This window comes from Acipenser ruthenus, chromosome 15, assembly GCF_902713425.1.
Source record: "Acipenser ruthenus chromosome 15, fAciRut3.2 maternal haplotype, whole genome shotgun sequence".
NCBI classification, from domain to species: Eukaryota; Metazoa; Chordata; class Actinopteri; order Acipenseriformes; family Acipenseridae; genus Acipenser; species Acipenser ruthenus.
The window spans coordinates 34411369-34424297 of NC_081203.1; the positions used below are offsets into that span (position 1 = coordinate 34411369).

General features: G+C 46.3%; 1 protein-coding gene across 11 annotated transcripts in view; it reads left to right on the forward strand.

Moving 5' to 3' along the window:
• LOC117413296 (kinectin-like) overlaps positions 1-12539 on the forward strand; it is a 33110-nt gene extending 20571 nt beyond the window's left edge. For 6 of the 11 annotated variants that reach the window (XM_058986536.1, XM_058986538.1, XM_058986540.1 and 3 more), the window contains 18 exons: positions 305-373; positions 483-520; positions 964-1054; positions 1171-1242; positions 1577-1620; positions 1940-2030; positions 3630-3716; positions 5457-5546; positions 5988-6062; positions 6158-6247; positions 6681-6773; positions 7139-7210; positions 7317-7400; positions 7646-7729; positions 9759-9842; positions 10595-10687; positions 11015-11137; positions 11895-12539. In XM_058986536.1, coding sequence (XP_058842519.1) covers positions 305-373; positions 483-520; positions 964-1054; positions 1171-1242; positions 1577-1620; positions 1940-2030; positions 3630-3716; positions 5457-5546; positions 5988-6062; positions 6158-6247; positions 6681-6773; positions 7139-7210; positions 7317-7400; positions 7646-7729; positions 9759-9842; positions 10595-10687; positions 11015-11137; positions 11895-11927 — 1413 coding nt within the window. In that variant the 3' untranslated portion in view covers positions 11928-12539. Of the gene's footprint in view, positions 1-304; positions 374-482; positions 521-963; positions 1055-1170; positions 1243-1576; positions 1621-1939; positions 2031-3629; positions 3717-5456; positions 5547-5987; positions 6063-6157; positions 6248-6680; positions 6774-7138; positions 7211-7316; positions 7401-7645; positions 7773-9758; positions 9843-10594; positions 10688-11014; positions 11138-11894 lie in introns of those variants that run through there. The other 5 variants (XM_058986543.1, XM_058986546.1, XM_058986539.1 and 2 more) reach the window with 4 other exon arrangements.
• The last annotated feature ends 390 nt before the right edge of the window (positions 12540-12929 follow it).

Genomic DNA, 12929 nt, shown 5'->3' on the forward strand with positions numbered 1-12929 from the left:
AATGAAACAGCAGGTGGAGCACTCTTTCCTTGCATGGAGTCTAGGGGAGAACCCTGCAATGCTATGCTTCTTTTGCCTCAACACCTCCCTGCTTTTCCTTCCTTGCTCAGCACTGTCTCCCAGCCTCCCCCCGCCCCCCCTGTTTCCATGGTCAGTCACTTGTGTTATATTATTGTATTGTCACGATGTTGCCCTACACTATACCTGTCAGTGTTTAATACACGGCCAGCTTGCCGTTACTTTCCTTTGCCTTGTCTGTCTGTCATTGCGAATTCCTCTCCAACGCATGTCTTTCTGTCTGAAGGCTCTGGAGCTGCAGAGTGAGTCTCTGAAGGAGGAGGTGGAGGCAGCCAGACATCGTGAAGCTGAGCAGGTAAAGAGAAGGCTGTTGGGCTAATCCTGGTCTACGAAACCATTGCTTGCGTTTGTTTTACCCCTGAGAGCGCTCTTCTCCAATATAACACGCCTGTTTGTGTTTGCAGGTTTCCACAAGAAGCCAGTTTCAGGAACTCCAGATACTGTGAGTACACACTGCTACTGACTGGAGCCAGTGTACAGCAGGGGCTTGAGTGTTCAAGCCCACTGGACCATAATAACCAGAGTACTTTCTGTGCTGCAGTCCCCCTTTCCCATTGCATGTAGGTTTGCGACGCCCCCACACACAGTATCATCAGACTGTCGAGCTGCAGTGCAATGTGGCACAGCTACTGGCTGCAATGATTACTTCTTTTATTACCTTGATATTGGTAGGGTTCAGGGCAGTGCTTGTAGTTTCTGTTCATAAAGTTGGTAGCTGTTTTTTAAATTGCTTCTGCACTGCTGAATGTAACGTTTCTGAATCTAGAGTAGGTGCCTTTCTTTGCGATCTACACGTTTCACTACTGTGTGATAAATCATAATCCAAGACTACCTAGCTGTATTTCATTAGAAGTATGCAATCATTTTTTTTGGTCTGTTTTGCAGGCTGCAGGCAAAGAGTGAGCAGGTGCAGGCGCTGGAGCGAGCTGCAGAGGAGAGAGGCAGAGAGGCTGCAGACAGAGAGCAGCAGCTGCAGGTAGGCACCCTGTCCACCGTGATCAATATGTGTGTGTGTACATCCATCCATCCATCCATCCATCTCTGTGTACATATGACCTCTCTTCTCCCCCTCTCCTTTGCCGTGTTGCTCAGGTGCTGAGGGAGGAAAGCTCATCGCTTCGGGTGCAGCTGCTGGAGGAACAGCAGAGGGTGCAGGAGCAGCAGGTATGTTTTTTGTTTTGTTTTTTTCACACAGAAAACCCCTTTTTCTGTTTATTTTGAAAGAGTAGGGTTGCCTGTTAAACAATGCATTAAAGGATCATTTCTTGAGCTTGGATGCAGCTTGGCTCGTTACCCTTCCGGCTGGTTTCACAGACTCTGTTTGGACTCATCTTGGATTACCTTGGCTGATGAGCTAGTCCAAGATGAGTGCTGATCAAAGAGCCTGTGAAACCAGACGCCTGTGGCTAATCCAAGTTAGTAGTAAAACCTGGAATGGGTGAAGCTGCTGTGCGATCATTAAGGTTCTGTTATAATCTTGGTTTCATTTCTCTGGTAGAATCAGGTCCAGATGGCGGCTCCAAGCCAGGAACTGTTATCTTCGTGAGTATCATGTTCTAGTGTTTTCATGACCTACACTTCAATGCACTGTCAAATGTTTTACATTTCTTAAAGCAAACAAATGCCCCCTTTTTATTTATTTATTATTTATTTATTTTTATTTAAAGCCATGTTTAAATCTCCACCAGCAGTGTATGCTTTTATTCATTTTTTCATCTAATATTTAATAACCGTGTTGTGCAGCTCAGCTGCTTCTCCCTGTGTTGCTCTGTAATGAGACTTGAGAAGGGGTTGGTCTTGGTCTGTGTCTCCCAGCTCTTGTTGTTTAAGTGCCCTGTTTCTCTGCTTCTTGCTCCTCCAGGCTGATGGAGAAGGAGAAGCAGGTCGCTGAGCTGCAGAGTGAGCTGGGGGCGCTGAGGGAGGCAGTGGAGCTGCACAGGAAGAAAAACAATGTGAGTGAGATGGAGAGGGGAAGCACCTGACAGCACCGTGCTGCTCACGAGCTGTTTAAACACAGGCCAGGAGAACGGGACCCGGGCTACAGCAGGGTGGGAGTAAGACTCCCATTGCACAGCGCTTAGATCCACTCCTGGCTTCATAAAACACACCTGCGCTTGTTACCTGTACACTGGGGCTGATCAAGCTCGTAGTAAAACCTGGATTGGGTGAAACTGCTCTGCAATAGGAGTCGACTTTCCATTCCTGATGCAGGGTGCTGTGTTTCCACTGGACCGGCGATGCTGTGCTCTAACCAGCTCTCGCAGGGCAGTCCACAGTTAAATTGCAACTTGGTTTTTATGTGATCTTCCCAGGCGGTTTCATTTTTAAAAGACTTAAAACTGTTAAATGATTGTACTTGTATTTGATTTAAAATACATGTGTTAATATTACACATTTAAATGATATTACGAAAGCAGCTTTTTTTACATAAACACGTTAATTCTGAAATTGGAGACATTGTGCTTCAGGCGTTTTATTACAGCTTGATTTCATTTCTGGAACGATTTACAGTGAAAACGTGTTCCCTTTCAAAAGATGTGTTATTTGGAAGGGTGTGGTGGATTTTATTTATTTATTTTTAAAAGCCAGGAAATATGATGCATCAAAGAGTGTTCTCATGTACTGCTTTTTGAGAAGATTTTAAAAGACAGCGTCCGAGCTCAAACTTGCTCAAAGTGAGCAGCATGGAGACTGGGGCATCCTGCTTGTTTTTATGACGCGTGTTCCAGGGCAGGTTTAGTGCCAACTGGTTTAAAAAAATTGTTACTTACAATTGTAAGTGTAGCAAGCGAGCTATCCTCTTCACATGTGATTGATGTTGGCTGCTGTAAGAGGTGGCCTTACTACACTTTATACGTTAAGCTTTGTTCGTCATAATTAAAAGTATAATACATAGCATACGGTTTTATGAAAATGCACACTCTCTTTCCCTACCTCCACCCCTCTCCCATGTGGCTCCCTTGTCTTGTACATTGTGGAAGTTTGTTCGTCTTCAGGCCTGCATGCTGCTTTTTTCAACATTTCTTTCATTTATAAAAGTGTACATGAGGTCATGCTGACACATGTATCGGGACAGACCCGTGTGGGAATGTAGCCCCTCTAGAAACTGAGAAGGGGCTTTTTTAAAAGTGGGGTTCCTGTGGTCCTGAGAGGGGATCAGGGAGGGAGCGGGTAAGCGCTGCACAAACTGATTATTCCGATTTAAGGTCTCCACAGAAATCAGGTGCTGACAATCAGGCGAGGGTCATTGGTGTTGGTTTGAGCTCATTTACCATTCAACGTGAAACAGAACAAAAGGCTTGTGTGGATCGCTGTTCTGCACAGAGTCCTTAAAGCAGCAATCCTCTCAATCCCAAGCAGCTGTTTCTTCACTCGTTTCACGTGGAATGGTGAATTGGCCCGATCCATGCCAGTGACCCTCACCTGATTTCTGTGGAACGCTCAGTCCCAATAATCGGTTTGTGTGGCACTAGAGGGGTTGTGTGCGTGTTTTTCTTATTTTTTTTTTTTTTCTGGCTGAACTGAATTGATATCTCTCTAAAACTAACTAGGAGCTTCGTGAGAAAAACTGGAGCGCAATGGAAGCTCTTTCAGCCACCGAGTCTGTGCTGCAGGGGAAACTCAACAAGACAGCCAAGGTTCGAACCCCACATTCAGTCTCTGTGTTACATTAGAGTGAAATCTGCAGCTTTTAAGTAAAAAATGAAAAAAGCACCTCCTACTAAACATTGCATCCTCATTTCTGTTTGATATCCTGTAAACTAACACAGCATAAAACCCTGACTGAGGATCTAGTCAGCAGTAGCTCTGCTGATTTTAACCCTGATAAATCTCATAAGTTTTATGTAAAAGCAATACAGTGCACTGCAAGAAGGGTACTGCTGCACTCTGACTATAAACACCTTCCAGACACAGTATTATTTTGTTTGTCTGAAGCAGCAGCAGCTGTTTGTGTTCCTCCAGGTCCACGCATTGCAGTCCACTCTGCATCTCTTAATGTGTCCTCTGTGGGGAGGACAGGTGAAAAACATTTTAGCAATTAACTCACACACTCCTGTAGTATGAGAAAGTAGCTGGCTAAGTGACCAGAGCAATGGCATAGCTGTAGTTTCATTACAAATTAGACTCTTCCATTTTAAAAATGACACTTGCTAGCTAATCTGTTTCACAATCTCATTCCTTCGTTCTCGGGGGGGGTTGGGTGGGGCTGCGCCTGTTCAGAGTTGCATCAAACATGTAATCTCTTGTAAACAAAACGAGAGATTCTATGCAGATTTTTTTTTTCTCTCTTTTTAAAATGTTTGGGGATGTCAGCCAGAAATGTGTGTGCGGTTAGTGACTTGCCCCTGATTTCACTTTAGGTTTCATTAGACGGACCACGCCATGTAATTCCTCCTGCTCCCCCTCCACTCTTCCCCTCTCACCCCCTCCTCAATCCGCATGCTCCTTCATTGCGTCTGCATCTTGTTTTGTGATGTCCGTTTGATTTTGTCTTGCAAGGTGTTTATTTTTTTTTGTCCTACAATCTGAAGGTTGTACATCAATATAATAAATAGTTGAGGGTCATTGGTGTTGATCGGGCTGATTTTACCATTCAAACGAAACAGGTGAAGAAACAGCTGCTTGCTTTTCTTATGACTGTGGAGAACAGCGATCCACACAAACCCCAGCAGCTGTTTCTTCTCTTGTTTCACTCGGAATGGTAAATCAGCCTGATCGACACCGGTGACTCTCACCTGTGGAGCGCTTATCCAAATAATTGTTTTGTGCATTTGTTTATATATATATATATATATATATATATCTCTATCCTCCCAACTTTGCTGTTCCCACTGGATTAAAACGCATCTCCTCCTATTCCTTTGCTAAACAATCTAATCCTCTTAGCTTTTTTTTGTGATTTTTAGAAGATTTCCTGCACCCTTCAGCACTACTTAGAAAGTGATGCATGCAACACAGCCAGCAGAGGGTTACTGAGCAGAGTGGCTGCACCTTGTTCCAACAATCTCTTAATTTGCTCAGAAGCTGCAGCGCATGTAAAACTGGTCTCTTCAGTAGAGGCTGTTATACTTGTTTCATTTGTGTGTATTACAGGTGCCCAAGAAGTTCATCCATAACTTTAAAAAAAAAAAACATTTTACAGCACTTGGGAATAACCCCGGTTTGCATCAAATGCATCTGTGGTTTTCCGAAGATTACTCCTAGAAATACGTTGTCGATGCACTCGCCAGTGCTGGGAAATGCTCTGAAATCTCCAGTGCTGGGAAATGCTCTAAAATCTCCAGTGCTGGGAAATGCTTTAAGATGTGCAATGTAGATTATCCCATGATTTGCAGTGTGCTCTGTGTGCCTGATGAGAGGCTGTCCTGTTTCCACAGGAGGGTCAGAAGGCGCTGGCCTCGATGGAGATGCAGACACGAGAGGCACTTCACAGACTGTTCCCCAGCCTGCCCCTGCCACACAAACAGGTGACTGGCACCTCCCTTCCCTCGCACACGTGGACTGCAGTGCCTGTGAAGAGAGCGATGTCAAATACAAAATCAGAACCAAACTTGTTCTCAACCTTATGAACACTGAGACCACGTAGTCCTGCATGCATGATAGCCTCATATGGGGACGGAAACAAAACCCTCTTCTGGTCTTTAATGGGGGAAAAATGGAAGATGCCAATGCATCATAGCCTCTATGAGGATGCCATGTTTCCCCACGTAAAAACGTGGAAGAACATTGAATAAATGTTCAGTGAAAAACGCATTTATTTTGTGACCAGACCAGTTTATTTTTTAAAGCTATTTTCAGTATCTCATGCGTAAAAGGGTTAAAAAATAAAGTAGTATTGATTGGATGATTATTATTATTATTATTATTATTATTATTATTATTATTATTATTATTTTTTCTTTCTGCAGAACCATCAGGAGTGGCTGCAGGAGTTTGAAACAGCTGCGAAGGAGACTCTGGCATCAAAACCTGAAGACTCAAAGGTATGCAGTCCAGCAGTATTCTCATTTTGTCATGGAGCTGGTGTTGGTGGTGGTGGTTTTATTTAGTGTGTCTTATTAATGATGTTGTTTCCCAGCTGCTGGAGGAGAAGCTGAGGGAATCGGAGGAGCTCCACAGGATTATGCAGAAGGACTGCGAGACGTACAAGAAAGTGCTGGCAGAGACGGTAAGGGCAGCGTTTAAATACGGATTCAGACGCTACAAGGTGGTACAAACAGCGGTGGGTTTGTTAATCAGCAGGTTCACTAATTAAAGCAGTCTTAAGATCTGCTGCTGTTGAGTTCAGTGGCTCACCTAGTGAAGTGACCACGGTGTGGAGAGCAGGGTTAGCCACACAGTCGGGAGCTTGCCGATTCGAATCGTGGTTGCGCCATGTTGCTCCGCTAGGGGCCGCGCAGGCAGTGCTGTTGTGGACTTTGTGCTCTCATCCCGAGGGTTAGTGAGTGATATCGTCTTTGGGGGTGGGGGGAGCGTTTGCCTCATCGTGCTGCAGAGACTCTCCATCAGAGTTCGGACGCCCTCGTATCTGGTGCTGTTCAGGGTCTTGGGGTGCAAAGAGATAACCAGGTGTGTGACTGTGTGTTGCCCCGTGTCCACAGGAGGGGATCCTGCAGAGACTGCAGAGCAGCGTGGAGCAGGAGGAGTCCCGCTGGAGAGTGAAGCTGGAGGTGTCGCAGAGCGAGCTGAGACAGGTGAGAGCAGTTCATTGGATTTTTTTAGTTCTGCTTCTGTCTTGTCAGGATCCCCTTTTACAACAAGATGCGTATCCAGAGTGTGGTTCTGTATCCTGGTTGGGGTTCTGTATCCTGGTTGGGGTTCTGTATCCTGGTTAGGGTTGGGGTTCTGTATCCTGGTTAGGGTTGGGGTTCTGTATCCTGGTTAGGGATAGGGTTCTGTATCCTGGTTAGGGTTGGGGTTCTGTATCCTGGTTAGGGTTGGGGTTCTGTATCCTGGTTAAGGTTCTGTATTCTGGTTAGGGTTCTGAATCCTGTTTAGGGTTGGGGTTCTGTATCCTGGTTAGGGTATTTACATGTGAAACCTGCACCTCTTGTTTCAGATGCATTTGAAGGTGACGGGGCTGGAGAAGGAGGTGGAGAGGCTGTGTGCAGACAGCAGGGAGCTGGAGATTGTGAGTGGAGCAGACTCGCCGCTGCAGGTTTTATTTCTGGGGGGAAGGGGATGTTCCCAGATCTCGAGTCCCCCTGTAATGTGGGCCTGTTTCTGGTTTTTTTCAGCTGAGGCAGGAGAGGCAGCATCTTGAGTTTCAGTTGGAGAAGGCAGAACAAGAGAGTGCCACCTATGTTTCGGAGGTCAGAGAGGTGAGTTTCCAAGCTGCTCCCGTCTGTTTTAGGTGTGTTGGTAATTGCCCTCACAGAATTTTTTCTTCTTTACTGCAAAGACCAAAAGCGTTTCTTTTATAACTCTGTGTGTGTGTGTGTGTTTTTTTAATTGAACAATTCCATTCAAACTAAGTTTTTTTCGTACCCCTGTTCTCTTACTGCAGCACAGAGGCGGGCGCCTCCCTGAGCTGGCATCTAAACCCAGGTTTTAAACTTTATTTCAGCTGAAAGATCTGTTGACTGAATTGCAGAGCAAACTTGATGGTTCTTACTCTGAAGCAGTCAGACAGAATGAAGAGCTGAACTTGGTAAGACTGCTGTGCTGTAGACACCCTGGGGACCCCGCGCTAGGTAGAGGAGCCACACTACACTCTCACTAACGCAGCGCACAGAGTCACAGCAGGGCTGGCCAGGCAGTACTTGTACCATTTGGGAGAGTTCCAGCCCGGTCTTAAATATTGAGTTTCGGTCTGCGTTGCTTTGCCGTGCACGTTGTGCTCACGTCCAGTCTGTAGTATGCTGGGTAGACTGTGCAGATAAAGGGGGAAAAAATAATATGGCACAGATTGATGTCCTGATTTTAGCACACTCTCTAGGTACCTGATATGGCCAGCCCTGACAAAGTACTCACACCAGAACTAACAGCCGCATTGAATTTACTTTCCCTTTTTTTTAATAACGCTGTCTGCCTGCAAAGTGATACTGATTTCATAGATCCATCAGCACTGCTTTCCATTCACGACACACACGTTGGGATCAGTATCTCAATAGCGATTATTCTTCCTAACCAACCAGGTCCACCTGTGCTAAAGCTGGCATCCCAGACAGAAAAACGTTAGCATTAGACTGTTTTATCCTTGTGTATTAGCTTCTAGGTAGATTGGACAGTGGATTCATTAGTCACGTGGTGTATTTGTAAGACAGCAGGTTTAAATCCTGCACTCTGATACGCTGGCTCCACCCCTCTGCCCTCAGTAGAACAGCTGTGCAGCTTGCAGCTCACGCTTCCCTGCTCTGTTACTGGAGCTCGGTGTAATGCTGCGTTCCCGTCTGCTTGAACTGCAGGTGTGTACAGCCCTGTCTGCAGGTGTGACCCCTGTAAGGTAATAAGACTGAGCTCTGCAGCCTCTAGTTAAACACAAAACATCTCCAACATGCGAAAACCGATTTCAAACATTGTTGATATTTGAGGTAGCTTGTGATTTGTACCAGTCACCAAAAACTCTCAAAGGAATTGCAGCCTTATGTACAGGTGTCCATTATTACTAATATTGTGTACCTCCGCACAGCCACACTCTATTAATCAAGCCCATGTCTATTGTTATTAACGTTACTGTAGTTAGTTGAATCAATTGCATTGTATTCATAAAATATATTTAAAACCATAGTTTTTGCAATAAGAACCACTCTGGGTGATTTGCAAACGCCATAAAGAAAAGAAAAAAACAAACTGCAATGGCATTTGAAGCTGTAATTTGCACTGCATTCCTATCCCTTGTTGTTCAGCCAATACAAATCCTACAGCTTTATTGAATCGGCCTCTTTCTGTGATCAAGCTGAACACGCTCACATTCCAAGGTTTTCACAGCTCTTCAGATCCGCAGTGCACAGTCCCTGCCTGATCCTGAAAGAAAAGCCCAGGGTTTGCAGCAGTGAGAAGCTGTTGCACAAACACTTTTAATTACAAGAATAAAAAAGGTCACTTGCCTTCCCTTTTAGTCTTCAGTCCTAAATCCGTGTTGAATTGGAATGAAGCCCCAGGCTGAATTTCTCACACGATTGCCCTCGGGCAGCGTAGAGAGCCTCCGTGCTGCTCAGCGCTTCATTTACTCCAGCCTTTGAGAAATGGATCTCGTGGTGCAGCAGCAGAGAGACGGCTTCGTTTCTGGGGTCCTGGGGATTCATTGCAGCCTGCTAATGCTGTGCTGAGGTGTGTGCTGCTTCACAGTCCAAACTGGGTGTTAATTTGGGGGCGCTGGCTTTTACCCCTTTAATCCCCAGTTTTTGGTTGTGGGTCGAGTCAAGTATTCTCAGTGATTCCCATTGCATAGCAGGTTGATCCATTCCTGGTTTTACTATGAGTTTAACAAGACACAACTGAGCTTGTTACCTGTACACACTGTGGCGCATAAAGCTGCTAGTAAAACCTGGAATGGGTGAAAATGCTGTGCAGTAGGAGTCTTGTTTCCATCCCTTTGTTCACCCTCGCTACTAACCCGGCTACACTTTGTCTTCCTGCTCTGTGGTTCCTGTGTTTATTCCCTGTGCTCTTTCATATCCCTCCCAGTGGTTGCTGTAGTATGTTAATTGCCTTGACTTCTCGTCTGTTTGTTTCAGTTGAAAACCCAGCTGAAAGAGACGCTTTCCAAGCTGGAAGCGGAGGAGAGGGAGCGGCACAAAGTGGCAGGTGATCTGCACAAGGTGAGCACCTTCAAACCTGGACCCTAACCCCACCAACCCCTACCCCACCCCTTCAAACGTGGACTCTAACCCCACCAACCCCTACCCCACCCCTTCAAACGTGGACCCTAACCCCACCAACCCCTACCCCACCCCTTCAAACGTGGACTCTAACCCCACCAACCCCTACCCCACCCCTTCAAACCTGGACCCTACCCTACCCCTTCAAACCTGGAGAGAACACAGGGACTTGTTTTTTTGTTTCGTCCCGCTTGAGCCTTACTGAACACGAGGGCTGCTTTAATAGTTCAGAAATTTAAACAAGTGTTAAATGTTTGCATAACAGGAAGTGTACTGTGTAAGCCAATTTTTTTCATTCAATGTGTGTCCGTGCCATATACAATTTAAAGGCTATAAACAGCCACCATATACAAAAAAACAGAGGGCTTTTTATGATGTAACAAACATTCTCAGTATGTTAATGTAAACGTCTAAACCTGTTTTAGTTTAAACTGAATTGGAAACTAACACCCCTTGTATAGAATCTGTTCCAGGGGTGGAAGTAAGACTCCTATTGCATGGTAGTTTCATTCATCCCAGGTGTTAATACAACCACAGTGGGAACAAGCTCAGGGGAGTAGTCTTAAACGCACAGTAAAACCAGGAGGGGATCAAACTGCTATGCAATGGGAGTCGTATTTGCATCCCTGTGTTAGATCGGGTTCGTATTAATAAATGCACATGTATATGAACACTGGGCTCCCTTATCACAGGCACAGCAGGGTCTGGACCTGATCCAGGCAGAGATCCTCAAAGAGACGGGCCAGGCGAGCCTGATTGAGAACAGCACCCTCGCCACGGAGAGGGTAAGTGCCCAGCGCACCCCGGCACACTTGCTCACACCACTCTGCTGCTGCAATCCCAGATACAGAGCGTCAGACTGGGGGGTCTGTCTAGTCTCATTCTGAGAGCTACTGCCTTACGTGTGTGTTGGGAATGGTGTCTCAAACATTTATTATTAAAAAGATCTGTTTTTAAACTGTGAAACCAGCCATACGTGGGGTTTTACTTCTATAAAGAGTGGGCTCGGGAGGGCTATTGGAGCTCTAGGGTTAACGTGTCGGAGTCTGATGATTCGAGGATGAGTGACGCTCAGATCTCCCTCTCCCTCTCCCTCTCTCTCTCTGATATAGGAGGAGACGGACCGCAAGATGATGATGGCATCCGGGCTCAACCAGACAGTGATGGAGCTGCAGCAGCTCCTGCAGAGTGTCAAGCAGCAGCTCAGCAAGGGGCACGAGGGGGTGAGAGAGGGGGTACGAGAGAGAGGGGGGTACGAGAGGGTAGGAGACGAGAGAGGGGGTTACGAGAGGGTAGGAGACGAGAGGGGGGTACGAGAGGGTAGGAGACGAGAGGGGGGTATGAGAAGGTAGGAGACGAGAGGGGGGTATGAGAAGGTAGGAGACGAGAGAGGGGTACGAGAGGGTAGGAGACGAGAGAGAGGGTAGACGAGAGAGGGGGGTACGAGAGGGTAGGAGACGAGAGAGAGGGTAGACGAGAGAGGGGGGTACGAGAGGGTAGGAGACGAGAGGGGGGTATGAGAGGGGGGGTACGAGAGGGTAGGAGACGAGGGGGGGTACGAGAGGGTAGGAGACGAGAGAGGGGGGTACGAGAGGGTAAGATGAAAGGGAGGGAAACAAGGGAGGACAAGAAGAGAGTGGTGCAAGGGGTCAGGGACAGGACTAGAAAGGGGAAAGAGTGGACTAGTATTGAGTGGACAAGAAGGATGCTCTACAATCTAGCAGGAAAAAGCGTGTCTTGCAACCAAAACTGCAATCCAGCGTTGGCTCACATGCTCAGCATGAAAATTGAGACTTGAAATTGAGACTTAAACCACCTGCAAGAAAGGGTTTAAGGTGGATGTACATCCAGGACCGTGGGAAGGAAACGGTGATCGCGTAGACTTGCATCTCACTCTGTCAGACTCTTTGTAGGTCAGGGCAGCTGTACAAAATGGTCTCTGTTGCTTTTTTTTTTTTATAAAGCTGATTTTGTGTTTCAATTCTCTTTCAGAACGAAGACAAACCCAACACAGCAGAGATATAAACAGCCATTGATACAACCACCTGCCGAATTGAGCCTTACTTCAGAGTCACCTTCCTCTCTCTGTCACCTTCCTCCTCCTCCTCCCTGATTTTAGTCATGAACACTGAACAGATTGTTCCGTCTCCACACCCCTCTCTCCTTCTCTCTGTCTCCAGGGCTCAGCTACTGATACACACAAGGCGGCTTCAGAGTTTAGTTTTATAGCAATCAGCTGTTTCCTTTTTTAAAACGACCTCTTTGGGTTTATACACTATTTTTTGCACCCTTTTTCTGAACAGAATGGGTCTGTCTGTCGGGTCCCCTGGGTTCTGAAAGCCCGGCTCTGCTGGGTTTTATGCAGAGACGGTTTCAGGATTTTTCTTGTGCTGGCGGTTTGGTCCCACCTTGACCAGGAGCTCTGATAGCAAGGCAGCGGCACTGGAATCCAACGCAGTCTAGGCACACAGTCATGAGGTGCCTGAAGGTACACAGGCAGAGGAGTGTTTGATTATTGGGGTGTGTGGGGCTGGGGGTGGAGAAGGGTCATTGTCTTTACTCTCCAGTCAACACTCTGTTTTATTGTTGCTAATTTAATGAATACTGATCAATTTTAATAAAAGGGATGCTTGGTAATCTGGTCGTCTTGTGGTTCTGTGTGTGTGGTGTTTGTTTGTTTGTTTGTTTGTTTGTTTTTGTTAAATGTATTTATTCACTACACTGAAAATGGAACAGGAGCAGAACCAGGGCTGGTCTTTCCTGTATTTTTTGAATGCTGAAGTCCCTCCCAAAGCCACAAGGGGGAGCCTGTGGTCTCTCTTAGATTGTAAAAAGATGCAGAATACAATACGAGTGATCTCTATTATTTTAGTGAAGCCGAGAGAGAGAGAGGCGGCGTTTGACGCTGTTAATGTCTGCGAGTGTGCGGGGTGGGGGTAGGGGGGGGGGGGGGGGGATGAATGGATAAGCGACAAACTGTTGCGTTAGTACAATTTGTGCCGGTACTAGGGATTTACAAGCAATTAA